At 44.5% G+C, this 19,053-nt stretch overlaps 2 protein-coding genes across 3 annotated transcripts; one reads left to right on the top strand and one right to left on the bottom strand.

Annotated features, from left to right (window-relative positions):
- The first annotated feature begins 277 nt into the window (after positions 1–277).
- On the top strand, positions 278–6,760 carry clcc1 (chloride channel CLIC-like 1). The gene is made up of 10 exons (XM_048989173.1): positions 278–928; positions 1,008–1,127; positions 1,274–1,384; positions 1,463–1,681; positions 3,354–3,494; positions 3,805–3,898; positions 4,001–4,098; positions 4,179–4,325; positions 4,412–4,879; positions 6,425–6,760. The coding sequence occupies exons 1-10, from the start codon at positions 797–799 to the stop codon at positions 6,545–6,547; spliced, it is 1,653 nt and encodes a 550-aa protein (XP_048845130.1). The 5' UTR covers positions 278–796; the 3' UTR covers positions 6,548–6,760.
- On the bottom strand, positions 5,911–18,787 carry gpsm2 (G protein signaling modulator 2). Of its 2 annotated transcripts, XM_048989125.1 has the most exons (15): positions 18,608–18,787; positions 15,667–16,027; positions 12,736–12,957; positions 12,375–12,510; positions 12,129–12,268; positions 11,651–11,774; positions 11,396–11,511; positions 10,901–11,056; positions 10,643–10,751; positions 10,152–10,278; positions 9,143–9,213; positions 8,526–8,720; positions 8,124–8,283; positions 7,407–7,624; positions 5,911–7,235 (listed from the first exon to the last, which is right to left on the bottom strand). In XM_048989125.1, exons 2-15 carry the CDS (start codon positions 15,729–15,731, stop codon positions 7,068–7,070), a joined length of 2,007 nt encoding a protein of 668 aa, XP_048845082.1. In that variant the 5' UTR covers positions 15,732–16,027; positions 18,608–18,787; the 3' UTR covers positions 5,911–7,067. The 2 variants fall into 2 exon arrangements, with proteins under 2 accessions (XP_048845082.1, XP_048845083.1); XM_048989126.1 differs by lacking the exon at positions 15,667–16,027 and having other exon boundaries at positions 18,608–18,786.
- Between the last annotated feature and the right edge of the window lie 266 nt (positions 18,788–19,053).

Below are 19,053 nucleotides of genomic sequence, written 5' to 3'. Positions count from 1 at the left end.
CCTGCATGTCTCTGCGTTTGGTGTTTATTCTTATGGCAGTAGTAGGTATTTAGGGGCCGTTGTGGGCTGGGGGTGTGCAAAACGGATGCATGAGACTCATTTGAAATGAAAAGTTTGTGGAACACCCAAAGCTGTACAAATCCTAAGGAACGGAGCCGTCTTTAGGGAAAAAAAACTCATCACCTGTTACGCGGCAACAGCCCCGAATAGGCATTAAAAGGATGCTATTAAGACATGCTATTAATAAATAATGGATGAACATGTCATTAAGAAGTCATACGTTTACGCGGAGTCAAGTTCAGCCGAGCGAAACAGCGATACTTACACACGTGCCAAAACTGACGTAAAGAACTACAATTCCCATCAGCAGTCGCGCGACATTATCGCGTGACGGCATCCCTGTGTACGTTTCAGGGCAAGCAGGAAGTGCGATTTGAGCAACGTTTTGAGCTGTTATGTTTGCATTATACTTCAGAGAGTTATAAGGGTTTTTGCAAATTGTTCTGATTTTCTAACTTGTTTACGACAGAGTTGCTTAAAATGTTTTCCGAAAAATACAAACCTAGTTGTCCTAAGAAATAAAATGCGCATGTAAATCGTGCCGGGGCGCCATGTAGATGTTTTGATATTTACCTTCTTCGTAGCTGCTTATAATTTTCAATTTAACTATAGTTAAACTTTCGGTGAACTAGCTGGCAAGCAGATATGTGGTCTCTGTAGGCTTTTTTGTACTTTTGCAACTTTGTGCATCGGATCTACATACATATCGGTTTATGATTTGATTTTTTGGAAAAAAATGAAAGTGTTTTTCGCGGTGTGTAGCCTTTTGGTGGCTGGCATTCAGGGGCAGGTGGACAACGACTGGATTGACCCCACCGACATGTTTAACTACGACGCTACCAGTAAAACTATGAGGAAACCTCCAGAGGTAGAGTGTCCCACTGCGTTTTCCCTTTTTGTGCATATATTGTAACTAAAATAAAGCCTGTAACTTCTTTATTTAACAGGTAAAAAGTTACGAGAGTGTACCTACCAAAAGGAGGGAGTTCACTGAAAAGCTAACCGATGTGCCCCCATGCCCAGACACAACGGAGTGCAGCAGGAAACTCGCCATCCTGGAAAAGGAGGTCGGTGTAATTATTTGCTCGTTGTTTTCCCGCAAATACGTTTCCTTTAATTGATTATATGCTTTTGAACATAATATTTTAAATGAAGTGATTACGTTGCTCTGCAATATGTATATATCTTTAGAATGCGCATCTTACGATTTCAGGTGCAGGAACAAAAAAAGAACATTGCATCTTCCTCCCAAAAGTCACCCTGCGGGCCGGTTTTTAAGCGATATCTCACCAAACTCCTGAACGAAATCCAGAAACTGGGCCTTGTAAGTATGGATTCTTAAAAACGACTTTTTCCTGAATGAGTTTTGAAAGCTGTTGTCACCTCTTGCTTTCTCCCCCAGCCCAATGAAGAAGCTGTCCACTATGATGCCGAAGTAACTCTGTCGCGTCAGGCTGTCGGTGAAATACAGCGGCTTATTGACGGGGATGAGAGCTGGAAAACTGGGGCTTTGGACGATGCCCTGAGCAAGATACTGTTCAACTTCAAACTTCATGACTATGAGGCATGGAAGTGGAGATTTGAAGACACTTTTTGTGTGGAGCTCAGTACTGTTTTGGGGGTAAGGACACACTGCTATCGTTTTATTATTGTTTTCTTGTACAAAGACTTTAATACAGTAAGAACATATGGTTGGTTACACTGCTATCATGTAGGCAGATTTTCTTTGACCAGTTTTCTTTGACCAAGATTTTGTAGAGATATTTGTGGTTTATTTCAGAGTCATTATATTTGACTTTGTACAAATTACCCTTGTTGACTGTGACAGCTCTGAATTCATATCATGCCTAATATCTCGTTCATTCACATTCCTTTATCTACATCCCTAACATCCACATTTTATATAATCTTAGGGCTGTGACTGCTAAGAATATGAATTCAAGATAAATACAAAATACAATTCTTATTAGTAAAAATGATCAGTTTCCTTGTAAGAATCCCATTGTAGATATGTTAAATCCATATTTGTACTTGTAAAAGTTGCATTTTTATTAGTAAGAATTAAGTTGCGGAGAGTAAGCCTTGTGCCAGTAAATGGCAGTTCGGCTCGCCATGGAGACAGTACAGCGCCTTCGTGAGAAATCAACACAAATGGCCAAAGAGGAGAAGACCGAACAAGAACTGGTCACAAAACGACATTGGTCTTCTGTATGGAACTACTTTGTATTAGAGATACTGAGCAAAAGCAAGCGATTTGTCGGCACTGCAGCTAACAATTACACTACCGACGTACCTTAGTTTTACCAGTGATTATTTTGACATGGAGGAGTCATAGAAAGTAGGGAAACAGGCAAGGCTACTCCGAGAGGCCAAAACGGCACTTATCTATAGCTAACCCTGCATTACTGAGTGAGTCCTCTAACCTGAATGTCTTCTTAAGATGTTTTTGCATTGCAGTCGTGCTGTGGTGATATTTATGTTTTGCAACACTGACAGACTGCATTTTCATTCTCTTTGAATGTGACGTGCTTCCGCAGGAATGACGCTTTCGCTCTTAATCTGGAGCCTCGTCCTTCATGCACGGGCTTCCTTCCGCCATATTGCCACGTTAGAATTAGAATTTAGCGATTAATAATCGAGCAGTTGAGTTTAATCATGTAACCGTTACAGCTCTGAAGTCATATCAGGCTTAATATCTCGTTCATTCACATTCTTTTATCTACATATTTTTTATACAATTTTTTTTTCCTGGAAGTATCACTTGGGCATTTGCTTATTGCATTTTATTGTCTTGTTTTGTGCAGTGACAGTCAACTTGCATTATTCTATGTTCTTATAATATTTTTTTAAATGTCATTAATCTTGTGAATGTCCGTCCATCCATCCATTTTCCAAACCGTTTATCCTACTGGGTCGCGGGGGGTCCGGAGCCTATCCCGGAAGCAATGGGCACGAGGCAGGGAACAGCCCAGGATGGGGGGCCAGCCCACCGCAGGGCACACTCACACACCAGTCACTCACACATGCACACCTACGGGCAATTTAGCAACTCCAATTAGCCTCAGCATGTTTTTGGACTGTGGGGGGAAACCGGAGTACGACGACATGGGGAGAACATGCAAACTCCACACACATGTGACCCAGGCGGAGACTCGAATCCTGGTCCCAGAGGTGTGAGGCAACAGTGCTAACCACTGCACCACCATGCCGCCCATCTTGTGAATGTAATGGCTAAAATTATATCACTTGACTATATTCGGTTTACTGAATTGCCTTTTTTTCCCCCCATTTAGGTTTTCAGCTGTTTGTTAATCATAGTATTAATAATATGCTCCGAGATGTGGTCCAGAGTGTCCTGGTTCATGCAGTTCAAGCGGCTGTTTGCAGTTAGCTTCTTCATCAGCATCGTCTGGAACTGGTTCTACCTTTATAAGGTACAGCATACCCAGCATACGCAGTGATACTTTTTCTGAGTCCAAGAACTTAAATTCAATCATGCAGTTTACATTGTTTAAGGGAAAACATTCACGCAGTAGAACAGACCTGGGCAGTTATTTTCTGTGGAGGGCTAAGTCTGAGTTTCACCCTGTCAAAAAGGGTAATTTTTTTTCCATGTTCCTTGCGAGGTACAATAGATTTTAAAATGTATTTCATTAATCACATAGGCCAGGCGTTTGCCCAGGTCTGCAGTACAGGATTTTTAAAACTGATGGCACGTGTTCCGGTGTCTGTGTGTATTTGCAGATTGCCTTTGCCGAGCACCAGAACAACATCGCCAAGATGGAGAGCGTGAACGATAAATGCACCGGGAAGATCGACTGGAAAGACAACCTGATGGGTAGGGTCATGTTACGCCACTCGCATGTTATTCCGGAGTCACCTAGTTTGCTGCCTGTGTATCAGTGTTGCCATGCAGTTGTTTTTCCTCTGGCTTGTATAGAGTGGTTCCGAAGCACTTGGACGTTACAGGATGACCCGTGTAAGAAGTACTACGAGGTGCTCCTGGTGAACCCCATCTTCCTTGTGCCTCCGAGCAAAGCAAGTATTGCAAATAGCAACGTCGTGACTAGGGCACCGCATGTGCTGCCCCTCTGCTGATGGCTGGCTTCTCTTTTCAGGCGATCGCCGTCACCATCACCACCTTCTTCACAGAGCCGCTGAAGCACGTGGGACAGGGCATCAGTGAGTTTCTGAGGGCCCTGCTCAAGGACCTGCCCGTCACGCTTCAGATTCCTGTTCTTATCACCATCGTGTTGTGCATCCTGGTAAGCCGCAAGCAGCCCGCAAGATCCAGGAACGAACATCTCTGTCTTCAGCAAGAAAATTTATTTAATAATTTATCTATTTAAAGGTTTTCTTGTACGGAAGTACGCAAACAGTCATCCAGCATGGCCTGATGAGGCCGCTGAGGCGCAGGGATAGGGATGTACGCCAGCCTGCTGTTGAGGAACATGGTGTCCACATGCTCCAGGGTGATGCTCTAGCAGGGGGTGACAGAAACCTTCAGGCCCAGATACCTCAAAGACTGATGAACCATGATAGGGACAGAATGGCGAATCATGGCAGGAGGCCGGGCAGACGCAGTGAAGACTGTCAGTCTGGAGTCTCGGTGGAAAACGTGGGCTACGCCGGCATCTCCAGCGAGGATGACATGGACGGCCGAGACCGACCCGACGCACAGGCGGCGGAGAGGCCACTGCCAACGGGAGGTGTCGCTGAAGAAGAGAGGAAGGGTAGGCGCTGCGGAAGCGATTCCAGTGAGAGCGGGTCGCGATCTGAACAACCGGCGCAGTGTCCTCAGACGAACCAAAACACACCCGTAAGTAGGAAATCATCCTATGAAATCAAAGTCTTTTATGCTGCATTTAATGATTTGGGACCAAGTCCTTGGATTTACATGCATTAGCAAAAATGTATTCCTGTGACTTTTTAAAGGGTTTTTTGTAACTACACCTTATTCAATTACTAAACTTTAATGAATTAACCATGTCAACAAAGGGGTGTTGTAATATGGTGTGAGATATGATGACGGTATTATCAGTAATCGACAATATCAGACCGGTGACGGTATCTTGCAGTGACTGTCTTTGTTGGTAGTAGGATTAAGCTACACACAAAGCAGGATAACAAAGATTGATGATTTCACTCTCAGCCTCCTAGCCTGTGTTTCCGATGCCTCTCTCGGCTGTTATAGCGCAGCGTTCCACCAGCGTTGCCCGTTAATTCGCCACCAGTAGCCAGAATGTCAGCCGTTGAAGTCCAGCTTCCCAGCTTGTGTGGATGGTCAGACATGACAAGCGCTTACCATTGTTTATTCCCTCTCATGGTAAGGAAGTTGCCTGCAGTCTTGAGGGCCTTAGCTACAAATTCCTTCTTTGCAGTTCCTTTAATTTACAGGAGGGGGCAGTGTTCACAGGTTATGGCCAAAACCTGTCTGTTGCAACCGGCTTTTTTTTTTTTTTTGTCTAAGCGTAAGTTTCTTGCTTTAGGTCTCGGTTGGGCTGAGCTTGCATTGTTTTACTAGGGCTGTGCAATATCATACCGACACCGACGTTAAATAGTGCAGCGCCACGTGTCCTGCTGCTAACTTTAGTGAGCTGTCCCCTTAAAAATGACGACACCTGTCTTTGGCCATGTACTTCTGCATTCTTCAGATTTCACCCTGCGTCAGTGTCACCCCCGTCCTGTGTTACAGGATCCCCCTCACACTACAGCCCATCATATTTGCGCATTGTGCTCGCATATAAAATAATAATTAAGCGCTATAACTGAGAGCTCCGATTTATTGATCTAAAGCAGCTATGGCTTGTTTGTGTTTGTGGTTGGGTGGAGATTTACTGTTACCGGTCCTTTTAAATGAAAAATGAAGTGATACTTTATTTGCAGTTTGTACAGGTACATAGGAGTTTTTTTAGTTTTCATATATCTCATCTTGTTCTCCATTGAGAGACACACTCACACACTATATATACACACAGGTGAGAATAAAGTCTGGGGTCGTTTATACGGCACCCCGTGGGTCATTTATTTTTAGGGACCCACCCCGGGATGTGAACCGGTGACCTTCCGGTCACAGAGGCCTAACCCACAGAGCTGCAGACTGCCAACTACCAGTTGCTATGGTGACCATGAATGTGTCCCAAACTTCAGCACAATTCCCCTTTAAATATCCTTGTGTGCCGAGTATAAATGACTACACAGCATCATTTACTCTTTAACACGAAACTTTCACACCCCATGAATTCTCCGCTCCGAAACAATACAGCACAGTCCTCCACTTGGATCCAGTTCCCCGCTCCGTTGTGTTTAATTCGAGGCAGTACGATGTGATGTAAACATGGCTTGTTTTTTTTCTTGCGTCCAGGTGCCAGATGTTCCTGCTGATGAGGGTGATACCGCCGCTTCCGGGGAACAAGCGCCGGCCATTAGCACACCAACGCAGGAGACCTCCCCCGTGTCTGAGGGACTGACTGCCCCGCAGGAGTAAATGAAGTGAAATGAAGGACTGAGTGCCGACCAAAAGGTTATGGACTATAGTACACGGATGTGGCATTTAAATGTCTGTCATTGCTCACATCACAGCAATTGCGGACATGTGAATTGATGGACATTTTAAATTACAGCACGATATTGTGTTATAATAATGAAATGCAGGTTCCCAGAGCTACTTAATTACTTAATAAAAGATTGGCCCTTAGAATGAGGCTTTAGTCCTCTGTCTTAACCGAAGTATAAAGGAGCCCATTATCTGTACAACAATATTTTTCCCCCGACAATATAATGTCCAACTTCTATAATTTCATCTACATTTAAACAATATATGGTGCAAATTCAATTAATAGGGAAATGTTGAACTTAATTATTGTGCTATTTTTAGGGATTTAAAATTCTGTACAGTAAATAGCGTTTGCTAGAGGTTGGGTTTATGCACCTTCTTGATGCACCTTCAGAAGGCCTTAACGTACGCGTTCCTGGCCAAGCACCTGTTCCAAAACGCACACAGGCCTTCAGCTCGAGGGAGGCCACCTGGAGGTGGAGGGCAGGGTGACGCGCTGCTCGTCCATCCGCTTGGCCTGGGAGCGCATGATGAGGCTGAAGAAGTCCTCGTCCGGGACCGTAGGGCCCGTGGCGGCCGGTGGGGGTGGAGCACACCTCTGGTCGTCGAGCCTGGAGCCCTGTGAGGAGGCCATTGTGTTCGAGACGACGTCAACGCTCGTCTCGTTGGAGCTCTTTTCTACAGGTTTGCTATGTTAAACGCACCAATTCAGCCAACCTAAGCGAATTGAAGCAAACTGCATACCGCGAGTGGAATTCTCTTAAAAATCCCGATCGGCGCGAAGCCCTACCTGGCACTTCACAAGCATGTCGAAGAAGTCGTCGTCGGGCTCTGCGCTGTCCGCGTTGGCCATCAGGTGGCTGAGCACGGACTGGCCGTTCTGCTGGTTGATCCGCAGGCCGGGGAAGCCGGAGCCGCTGGCTCGCTGCTCGTCCAGACGCCGACTCTGCGAGCTGGCCACCAGGTCCAGCAGCTGCTCGTTACGTGGTGAAATCCCTAATGACTGGGCTGGGGGCATAGAAAGGTACCCATCAGGCTTTGGTCTTATTTGTTTGTCCTTAATAATATTAGTCATGTTTCCTTCACTCTGCACATTTGTGTTAAAGGTAATATGGGATTACAGAGTACAATTGTGTGATTATGTTGTAGACCGAGTACTTTAGGGAAGGCAAAGGCTAGATTTTAGGTGTGTGTTCAGTTTAGGCCGTTTCTCATTTGGGCTGATGTTCCATTTGTATCCAAAAGTACAATTTGTGATTGATGTATCCTTTGAAACGTGAAATAATTCTTTTACAGAAGTCTTTCATCATAGCCTTAACACACTAGACTCCAGAACACTATAGAAAGCTAGGATGAAAGGCTTCTGTAAAACAGAATCCAGAGCAATGTTTCTCAGACGGGTTCTCGGGGTCCATGTTTTTGCTCCTTCCCATCTCTTTTCTGGGGGGGTCCCTACGGACCGGGGTTGAGAAACTCCTAGAGGACTTTCGTAAGCGGTAGCACTCACATTTCCGCACTCCCTGAGGTGGCGCGGGGGGGCTTGGGGATGTTGAGCTGTGGCTCTTGCCGTCCTGTATGGAGCACCTTTGGTCATCCATGCGGTTGCTCTGGAAGCGGCTGAGCAGGTCGAAGAAGCCCTCGTCGCTCAGCATGTCAGGGCTGACCCTCTGCAGGCCCGGTCAGGACACCATCAATATATCACATCGTTATGTGAGCAATAGGCTTCTGAAGACATGTTGGGTGAGATCAATCTAGTCTCTTGGTTTCATAGTCAAAACTTGCATCTTGGATTCCAGGTGGGGGCTTAATATTTCCTCAAGTAACAGGCACCAGGTTATAAACCTGGTTTGTCCTTCGCAAAGCTACACAGGTTCTAGCGGCGGAGAGGGAAGGCCTCGTCTGGGCTCACCTTCTGTGGATCCTGTACGTCCGTTTCAGACTGCGGCAGCGTGTTGCTGGTGTCCTGCAGGACTTTGCTGGACGAGCTGTGGCTCTTGTGTTTCTTGCTCCGGAAGCGGTTGACAAAGAAGAGCTTGGAGGAGGCTTTTGCCAGGCTGGGCTTGGATGGTTTGGTTAGGATGTCGCTGCTCCACTTTGAGTGTGCCTTTCATTGAAGGATGCACACAGTGAGTTTAATCTACAATCTGGCAACCCATAAATGTGCCCTTGAGAGGTAAAGTGGGCTATCACACAAAAACAAAGTTTTGAGAAAATGAGCTCCAAAGTTGAAATTTTTTCAAAAAAATCAGTGTGCCTATATCCTACAATTGATATATATCATAGGTAGCACAGAGGTATGACTTAGATAATATCAACTTATCTAATTGAAAATATTCAATAAAAAGGGGGCAAGGGTAAAAAATGTGGGAGATAGCCCACTCTACCTCTCAAGGGCACAAATCAGCTTCTGGCAAACTTGTTGGGTAATTGTCACCAAGAAAAACAGATTGGACAAGAACTGTCCCAAGTGACTCAATTTAAAGAGCAGAAACTGAGTAAGGCAGTGAGGAGATGGCAGGCACTCACCTTGTCGGGCGTTAACTTCATCAGTACCAGGTTCTCCATGCTGTGACGTCTCCCAGTTCTCGCCCGCGCCCCTGAAATAGCAAGCCAGACCACCCGTTTCACTTTTCAAATTCTTTATTCTTTTATAGTGACTGCAACTCTGAATGAGATGGGCCACCATAAGGGTTTTCCTGTCAATTCTTCAGTTTCATAATGTAACGTGTAACGATAAACGAGATCCCGTAACACCCCTCCCTGTTTAGCAACAAATGTGTTGCTCAGTTTAACTTTAAAAAAAAAAAAAATAATTTAACCAAACTGTGTAAAAAAAATTTTTTTTTACGTTTTTATTGAATGGCTGCTTTGCCTGACTTTTTTTTTTTTTATTATGACTTATTTTTGTTATGACTTAACTGTTGGCGGAATGGTGGCACAGTGGTTAACTTTGCTGCCTCCCATCCCTGAGACCAGGGTTCAAATCCCTGCCAGAGTTCTGTGTGTGGAGTTTGCATGTTCTCCCTGTGGCATCGTGGGGTTTCCAAAAACATGCTGAAGTTGCCAAATCACCTGCGTGTGTATGGGTTGCCCCCATGCCTTGCACGGAAGGGTAGGAAGGAAGGGGGGGAGAGAGACAGTAGGAAGGTGGGAAGGAGGGGGCCAATATATTCTATCTCTTTTAATGAATATAATCAATGACCCGATTACCGCATTATTACCGACAGTGGATAACTACACTGTGCTTTAGCCATTCAAGCTGCTTGTGCATCCTCTTGCTTGGGGGGAAAAAAAATCATACTATACAAAAATCAAATTATACAAGATAAAATTAGGTGAACTAGCACTCGTATTTTTCAAGGCCCCGTTTATCCTTAAATCCATGAAAAAAAGCCTGGTTTCTGTGCACATTTCACTTGGGGCACAAAACAAATTAGCAAATACCTAATCACACATGTTCCTAACTGATATGAGCTCAACTGAAGATAGGAATCTCGATGATGACAAAATCATCAGTAAGCAGGCTGTGGATTACCATTAAGGCTGTCAATCTCCTTGCTGTCAGACAGAACTGAGTTGTTGGAGCTATAGGTGAGACCCAGGACCATCTGCAGGTCGGAGACGTTCATTCTGGCTGTGAGCTCACCGCTTCTGTCTCCAGTCTAACACAGAAATGCAACTTTCAATCAGTTACACCAAAAATGATAAACATGAAAGCCTACTCTTTGTATCAAATTATTTTTAGACTTAAGTACGGCCATAACAAAAATACTCAAATGTCAGATTCAATGTCCAGTACGGAACTGTGTGTCCAACGGTTTAAACCAGTGTTTCTCAACCTGGTCCTCAGGAACTCCCAGATGGTCCATGTTTTTGCTTCCTCTCAGCTCCCAGTAGCAAAAACATGGACTGTCTGGGCTGAGAAACACTGGTCTCAACTTTCAGAAATCTTACAGTGCAGTACTGTGTACCTCAGACTGCTGGAAGACCAACTGCAGGAAGGAAAACTGCAGTCAGTTTATGTACCTCTTTGGAGATTTCCAGATGTTTCTCTGCAAAGTGCATGGCTTGATCATGATTCCCCAGGGCAGTGTAGGCGTTTCCCAAACTCCAGCATGCTCGTCCCTCTCCAATTCTGAGTTTACATGAACACATGCTAGGCTTCAACAAGCAGGCGAAAGCGTCAAGGAAACCAGAGACGTTAGTGACGCAAAACACAACATAATCCACACGTTCGGGCCACAGATGGGAAATTACAGGGCGGAGAGATGCTGCTCGCCCAACCTGTCATTGAGGTCCTGTGCGATGATGAGGTGCTTGAGGTGGTAGTCGATGGCCCTCTCGTAGTCCTGCAGCAGTGTGTACGTGTTTCCCAGGCTGTAGCAGGCCTGCGCCTCCACCGCCCTGTCTTTGAGCTGCCTGGCGAGCTGTAGGGTCTTCCTGCCAGCCAGGGTTTGGGGGGTGGGAGAGGTGGTGAGGCCAGCTCAACATTGAGAGACATCACGAAAGCGACAGACCAATTTTTGTTAGCAAACACTGTGCACTTCCAATGTTGCTAGGCCACTTTCCCAAATTTTCATCTGAAAAACTGTAAATCGGCAGTGAGCAACTTTCATGACCATCCAGATCCAAATGAACTGCGCTTTGTCCCACCTGGTTGGCAGTTGCCTGGCAACAATGCTCATAAAGTTGCCCTGCGTATCACCACCATTATATTACCCAAAACAAGTTTAGCGGGGCAGCCCGGCCGGAAATCCCGACTGAGGGGAGGTGCCTTACTTGTAATGATCAGCAGCAACTTCAAATTCCCCCAGGAAAATAAACGCATTTCCGAGGTTGCAATACGCCCGCCTCTCCGCTGCCCTGTCACCGAACTCCTTGGCGATTAAAAGACGCTGAAATGAGTCAAAGAGAAGACTTTCAACACAAACCTCTCTTTTTGGAAATAGGATCCCTCCACTGCAGTATTTTAATAGCTGAACGTAAACTTGAAAAGACGGAATGTCCTATGCGACGTGCAGTTTGCCCGCGTACCTGCTCATGAGATACAACCGCATTCCGGAAGTTTCCAAGGAGGTAGTGCGTGTTACCCAAGTTCCCATACGTTCGTCCCTGTGCGGCCCTGTCTTCAATTTCCTTCACTATAAGCAAGTTTGCCCTTGAAAACACAAACATTAGAAATCGATACTGAGACACAGGATTGAAGGTAATGTTCAGGTCCCACAATGCTCACGAGAATAAGCAGGTGGAAGATGGATGGATATATTTAGGAGAATTTTTTTTCCTGGGAGGGGACGCAATCATCTTTTACTATACCAGCAGGGTGAAATCAGTCAAAGGTGAAACCAGGTGCCAACAGACAATTATTGATTTAAGCAGGTTCTCCTGATACTTTGAGTGCTTCCTAAGTTGATAGGGCGGTCACGGTGCTCGGAGCCCTTGACCGTGTCCGGTCTTCATTGGGGGCAAGTAAACAAGTGCGGAGACCTTGGACGCCGGTGTCAGGACTCACTCATAGTAGTCGGCTGCTTTGCGGAGAGCCACCATAGCCTCGTCGGGAAAATCTCCCGGGTCGGCCCCGGTCCAGCAGATGCTCTTGCCTTTGGCGTGGTAAACGTTCCCAAAATTATAAAGTGCCCTGGCCTCCCCGACCTATCAGGAGACAAACAGCCCTCACAGCACATTATACCATATGCCACAAAGGATAGACAGAGCTACCAAAATAAGGAGCTTTCAAAACAGCACTCCAGCCACCCGCCTTGTCGTGGAGATTCTGGGCAATATCCAAGTGCCGCTGGCAACAAACCACCGCCTCGTCAAACCGCCCAAGGACCTTCAACGTGTTTCCCAGGTTGCCACTGGCTTTTGCTTCTCCCAGCCGATCTCTGATTGTTCTGAAATAGCATAATAAATCTCACTGAAACCCATTTGAAACTGTAGAGGGGGACAAAAAAACATTTTATAAATCAACTAAAGGCTTGTTTTCATTCCTGATCCTGGGGAAATGCAGCACCGACAGGATTTCATACTGTCATGTTACAGAAATATTTCAGCAGGTTTTAAAACAGAATCTTGCACACAGATTAGCTCACCCGGGACCAGCAGTGCCCTACATTTACCTAGTTAGGGTTAAATCGTGATGGTGGTACTCCAGCGCCTTAGTGTAGTCGTGCAGATGGAAGTAGGCATTTCCCAGCTGGCTGTAGATAGCACTGAGGACCTGGAGGTCCTGGGTGCCGACCTCGATGGCCGCCTCGAAGAAGGAGACGCCAGCGTTGTAGTCCCCCACCTTGCAGAGCCGCTCTCCCTCCAGGGCGAGCTCCAGGCAAGAGGCCTCCATCCTGCCAGGCAAGTCAGGCCAAAGTAAAGTCACACTTCTAGCTATTATCACTGTTCATCCTGCCGTCAGATGCAGCACCAGCACCTGCCTGCCCCCTGCTTTGAGACTCCAAATGTTAAAATTGGGAGAGTGTGAATCGGGACATCTTGCTCATTTGACTTCCTCTGGGACGTCAAAGGACGGGCTCCCCCTTTGATTCTGGTTCCTCCCAAGGTTTCTTTCTTCTAGGGGGGGTTTTTCCTTGCCACTGTCGCCTCTGGCTTGCTCTCTGGGGGCTTTGGGTGGGGATAATTTAAAGCGCTTTGAGACAATGTAATGCTGTGAAAAATGCACTGCACAAACTGGATTGAAATTGAACTGAATATTATCAACCAAGAAACTAAAGTTTAAAAATCGATCAATTAACAACCCAATCGATAAACTATTTCCTTCTATGTGCTACAGTGATCACCAGACATTCACTTTTTTCTGTCGATTCAAGATTTTCATTTGTCACATGCAGAGTTGTACAGTCAGTAACATGGCAGTGACATGTTATCGTGACAAAACAGCTGTACTGTGCATAAACATATATAAGCTGTAAGAGGAAGAAGTGAAATAAAATAGAGAATTAAAAAAAAAAAAAAGAACCTGCTGATTGAAAACAAAGGCATTTCTTCACTGTGACATTCATTTTGCCTGTGAAGTCACTTCTTAAAATGCTAGCAGAACACAAGCTTGGGAAAACAACACGACCCATTGTGTCGAGGCTGAATTAATTTGGGGGGGGGGGGGGACGACCTGTAACAAATGAGCAAGTGAGACAGTTCCTGTTATACAGCCTGCAGTAACCGATTATTAGCCTGGATGCGTCCATAGAGGAAGCAGAACCACTCAGTTTCAATTGCTATTTGACCTTTACATCAACAAAACTAATTTACAGGTTCAAGGTAATTGATGATTTTGAAGAATGCTTGCCCAGTTTGGGTACCCACTATCTGGAACTTATGCCAGCAACTGCAAAGTGTGATGAAGGAAGATCGAACACGATGATAGACCAACAGAAACTCCACCGAATAAGATCTCCTGATATCCACAAATGCCATGTTTCTATGGAAACAAAAGACAAACACCGAGGGTCCACCGGTTGGCTTTCGGCCCGAACCAATCGAAACGCACGAGCTGGAGTCACATGGCACACATTCAGCTATGGAACAGGTGTTAAGGGGGAAGCCGTCACTGTGGCCAACCCGAACGGCCCCACAGGAGGAGGTCCTGCCAGCTCACGCAGAGTGCCCACGGGACCGGGCAAGACGCCCAGTGGAATGCCTGACCGGCTCATTTAAGTCACGCTAACCCGATTACCCGCTCATCTCCAGGACATGTAATGGCATCTGTCAGTTGCAATCACCCAGGGAACCCCCCACCAGTTATTTGATGCAACAGGAATAGACTTTAACAAAAGGTAGCTGCAACACACAAAGAAAAAGATCAGATGATTTTTTTCTCCATTAACCTGTAATAAATGGAATCTCACTAATGAGCATAAACCTACAATAACCATTTTTAAGAGGCTCGAAAAATATTCCCCTAGCAAAAAATAAACACATTTAGACAGAAAATGGAACACTTCCAAATATTTTTCATAAACCCTTAATCCAAATAAATGATTTATTTACCCAAATGTATTTGTCTAATTCATTAAAACTAATTGCACAAACACTGCTATAATTCAAGGGTATTAGCTAAAGGATTTAAAACATTAAGGAGTTAGTATCAGTGATAAGAAACCTCGCAAAACAAAGTATCGTATGTAGGTTTATAAACACTGATGCCTGCCTTGATCACTGTATGAAATATTAACTACCACTGCAGAAGAATAAACGTATTCACAAGGATTACATTTAGGGACCAGAATGAGCGCTTGTCTCCTGGGGTGAAAAGTCAGACAGATCTCACAAGAACCAAAAGAAAAGTGAAGAAATTAAAATTAAATAGAATGTTAAAATCCCCAGCAGGTTTTACGCTCCATGCAGACACACTTGCAGGTAAGCACCTCTTCACACGATCATTGTTCTGAGATGTAATTATCCTAGCCGAGGGAAAAACCCAAGAGACGGGATATGGCAAATATTTGAATTTAATGATTCAACGCCATTATTAATAAATTAGGACGCCATTAAAGTTTGAAAGACCCGAGTGTCATCAGGCCCCATGGGCTGCTCCACAGCAAGGCTTTCATCGCCTCATTAAGTTTCAGGACAAGCAGGTGCGTGGTGTCAGTTTTAGGCTCTAGACTGAGCAAAAAAAAAAAAAAAACAATAAATAGCAAGACAGGTGTATCTGCGGTTATTTCCCATTTTGCTTAAGGATCCCTAATATTTTTATGTTATATCCCCAATGCAATCTGTCAACACTACAAGCATCAATATTCCGTGAATGGATCTCACACTCTACCACCAAACGCCAAGCAGGCACTGCCAATTAAAATATCTATGGACCAAATTCAACGGCTTCCTCATACAAACAGCAAAACATGCAAACCACTCCCACGCGTACTGTAGCTACTCTAAGCAAATTTGTACATGGAATCGGACCAAGGGAACATGCCCTAACGAAACTGCGAAGCTACACAGTGCCTTTGTGGTGCGAGACATTGACCTCTGACGGCATGCTACACGGAAGATGCCAGAGTTGAGAAGCAGAGAGTGTGGTGAGTTTGTTCGCCTACCTGTAGCGGACATGAAAGGACTGGTCCTCATCCCGCATGCTAATCAGAATACCACTTTCATCCATTCAGGTGCATAATATGTCGGAAAATCCTAGTGAAAATCCCTAAGAATCAAAAATGGAAAAGGGGGAGAAAAAAACAACCCAGAAAACTCCAGCTGATGATCTTGTTTGGCCGTCGGATAAAAGTTCAAGAAGAGCTTCAGTAGGTGGAGCCTAAAGACCGCAGGTCAACATGCAGTCTTCCCAAAAGCTGTACTGTCGAAGGAGAGGAGCATGGCTCCCGGAACAAAGAGCCAAAGTCTTCCCCTAAAACGGCTTTAATTTGTTTGTTTGTGTTTGTCCAGCTCGTCAGCAGCACTCTGCAAAGGGAACAGAAGATGCTGTATGTGAAGCCTCGCTCTCAAACGGCGGCGCCATAGCAACACCCTCCCATTTACACAAGCGTAGCAGCAGCTAACAGGTCTGTCAATCACAGGGAGGCTGCACAAGCCACAAGAGGTTCTACCGTAATGTAACCATGGGGATTTCAGCAAAGGCCCGAAGCTTTGCGATGGCGGGACCTGAGAATGGGACAGACATTTCTGTTGTATTGGGAATCAAAGCTTATTTTTTTTTTTTTGCGGCTAAGATGAGGAGGTGGAGATTTTGAAAAGCTGAAGCTGGGGGCCTTTTGTGCAGCACTATTATCAGCGAGTCGCTGCCACACAACCCACACTGGTTACGCAACGGCAGATGAGTAGAGTCTCTAAATAAAACAAGCAATGGAATGAATCAGACAAAGAGACGGAAAAAAAAATAATCATTCAAGCATTTCCTTTATGTAGGATTCTATATGACAGACAAGTCAGAGTGGCCCAGTGCGAGGAAGAGCAGAGCGTGGATTTGGAAATGGAAGCTGAAAAGCGTGTCTGGAAGTTGTGCATGGCAGGATTCTCCATTCGTTCAGGGATACAAGTGTGCAGAAGAAGGCGTCCAACGGCAGGCAGTCATTTGGAATTCTCAGCCAACAGCACGCCCACAATCAATAATAAAAGCCTCACTCAAATTTCTGCCTTTTGCCCATGCACTGGGATGCTTCCCAAGCCTCCATTAACATGCCAAATGATGCGACATTCATATCAAAATTACCTGAATATATCAAATTTAAAAGCTACAGTTTCAGCTCAGTTAACTATCGATCTTTTGCATGCATTTTAAATACCTAAGGAGTCATGCATCCCAAAGTGTGGCTGAAAACACCAGAGCAGAAAAGCAGCATCAGTTTGAAAATTTCAAATGACATTGAAGAAGATTATTCAAGATTTTTTGAGTCATCACTTTTCTAAATCAGCACTAATCGGCTTTAACCTGATCAAGGCACTCGGGGCTTATCCTCCATGAAATAGGTCACACTACAAACGAACACGTTCGTTTTTAAGCCATTAGGCATACATTCTCCATGTGCTTTTAAGTGAATTACCACACTGCAAACACATACATAATACCTGAAACATCTAAATATGATTTCAAAAACAATGACATTCTGCTCAACACAGAACCACAATGCTTATTTTCAAAATTAAAAGTTCTAAAATTAAATTGATACCATCGACAATATACTGAATGAAATAAATGTTATGAGTTAGTACACTATACATATTGTGAAAAGATGACCTTCAAAGCTGCAGGACTTAAACCCAGGACGGGGTGCCAACCCATTGCAGGGCACACAAACAAAAACCACTTTTCACAAAATCAAAGGACCAGAATTAAACGAAAAACTGGAATAAAACAACGCTTTGCATGAAGAGGCACGATAACGTATGACGCTTGTCGAGGAAAGTCTTCTGGGGCTTGGTCTAGAGCTGTGCTTTCTGGACCTGAACTTTCCACCTCTGATAGGAGTGTACAATTATTAAACATATCTGTACACAAAAAAAATGTTCATTCCCTCCCACACACTGCTATAACGTTGGAAAATATATTATAACCCAGCGAAGATGTCTGAAAATGGCTGTTCCAAGTCATTATTCCCACGTGAAGTTTAGACCCTATAATGTGGACCATGTGTGATTTTCCAGAAGTGGGTGCCAGTAGGGCGTGTGCTCGACGCAAAGCAACACTATGTAATTGGCCAAATATGACCGTTTAAACAGGCTAAACCCGCACAAAAGATCCCTTTCATAAGCAGCCTTCTTGGAGTCAATCATAAATGGCACCGCTGCAGCCAGTGGCTTTTGGGGCCAAACTTCAGGCGTATGACATGGTTTCTAAGCACGTTTTACAGGCAGACCAATGACGTCAGTGACTTTAAAGGCTGGGAAAGTGGCTCATTTCGGTCACCGAATTACCTGCGCGTTTTCACCACTTAGAAATCCCCTGTGTTTAAGTCTGAGATAGCATTAAACAAGCCAAATTCAAAATCTTAATGGTCCAAAACTGTAAAAGGATAAAGTTATACACATTGTCTTGGAAAATCATATATAATAAGAGCAGCAATATAATCCTCAAGACGACGAACAACGGCAGCATTACAAATCGGACAGTTAAGATATTTGACAGTTCAGGAGGTCAGGGTACCTTCACTGCAAAATCAAATGTGACTTAGACAACCCGTCCCGAAATATACTATTACAATTTTGGATTTAGTTACTGAACTCGCTGACTGGAGAAAAGGCCAGAAGAGATTCTTAAATTTTTAATTACTACATTATATTTTGAAAATACTCGTTGTACGTAAACATGTACTCGATAAGTAGCCTTTTTAAAGTCAAGTGCACTTATCCAGCCGACTAATATTTAATTCATATGGCATCATCAAAGCGAAATAATGCACACCAAAAAACTAGTCAACTAATTAACCACACTTTGCAATCAGTATTGTTGCACTAGTGAACAAACCGAAAAAGCTGATTTTCATGCTTTTAAATCAGATTTTGTTTTGCATTTCAAAAACTTACTTTAAGCTTCGTGTATCCGCTTGTCGTTGCTATTTTTTTAGCTTCAGTATTATGTTTCCCGTCATACAAATAAAAGTAAAAAATACAAAGAAACTACAGCCGTTACACTACAGATTCCGCCATTAATTTGCACAACTTTTTAGATACGACCCACCAAACAATGGTAGCGCCTGCTGGCCAATCAGACGACCTCGTTCAAAGAAAGCCCGCCTCAATGATAGCGTATGCTCTACTCTGGCCAATCAGGCGGTGATATTCAAAGTCAGCCCCGCCTCACAATAACAAGCCAATAGCCAATCTCATTTGAAAGCTTCGAGTTGAGTTTGTCCGGGGAGCTTTAAGGCGGGTTTGTGCCAATCTGGTTGCTAGTTGGTCGGTAGGGACTTTCGTCCATGTGTTTTGTTAAAGGTGGCAAAATGAAACGGGTTGTTGGAGAATGCATTACA

Source organism: Brienomyrus brachyistius, chromosome 21, assembly GCF_023856365.1.
Source record: "Brienomyrus brachyistius isolate T26 chromosome 21, BBRACH_0.4, whole genome shotgun sequence".
Classification (NCBI taxonomy): Eukaryota; Metazoa; Chordata; class Actinopteri; order Osteoglossiformes; family Mormyridae; genus Brienomyrus; species Brienomyrus brachyistius.
This window is presented reverse-complemented; position numbering and strand designations above follow the sequence as displayed.

Excerpts from the sequence above, each read along its gene's own strand:
- gpsm2 (XM_048989125.1), bottom strand. The coding sequence starts at position 15,731 with ATGGATGAAAGTGGTATTCTGATTAGCATGCGGGATGAGGACCAGTCC. Across the intron at positions 12,269-12,374 it reads CCCAGAATCTCCACGACAAG|GTCGGGGAGGCCAGGGCACT; the intron begins GCGGGTGGCTGG and ends GTCTCCTGATAG. Across the intron at positions 9,214-10,151 it reads GGAGATTGACAGCCTTAATG|GGGCGCGGGCGAGAACTGGG; the intron begins GTAATCCACAGC and ends TTGCTATTTCAG.
- clcc1 (XM_048989173.1), top strand. The coding sequence starts at position 797 with ATGAAAGTGTTTTTCGCGGTGTGTAGCCTTTTGGTGGCTGGCATTCAG. Across the intron at positions 4,099-4,178 it reads TCCTTGTGCCTCCGAGCAAA|GCGATCGCCGTCACCATCAC; the intron begins GCAAGTATTGCA and ends TTCTCTTTTCAG. Across the intron at positions 4,880-6,424 it reads AGACGAACCAAAACACACCC|GTGCCAGATGTTCCTGCTGA; the intron begins GTAAGTAGGAAA and ends TCTTGCGTCCAG.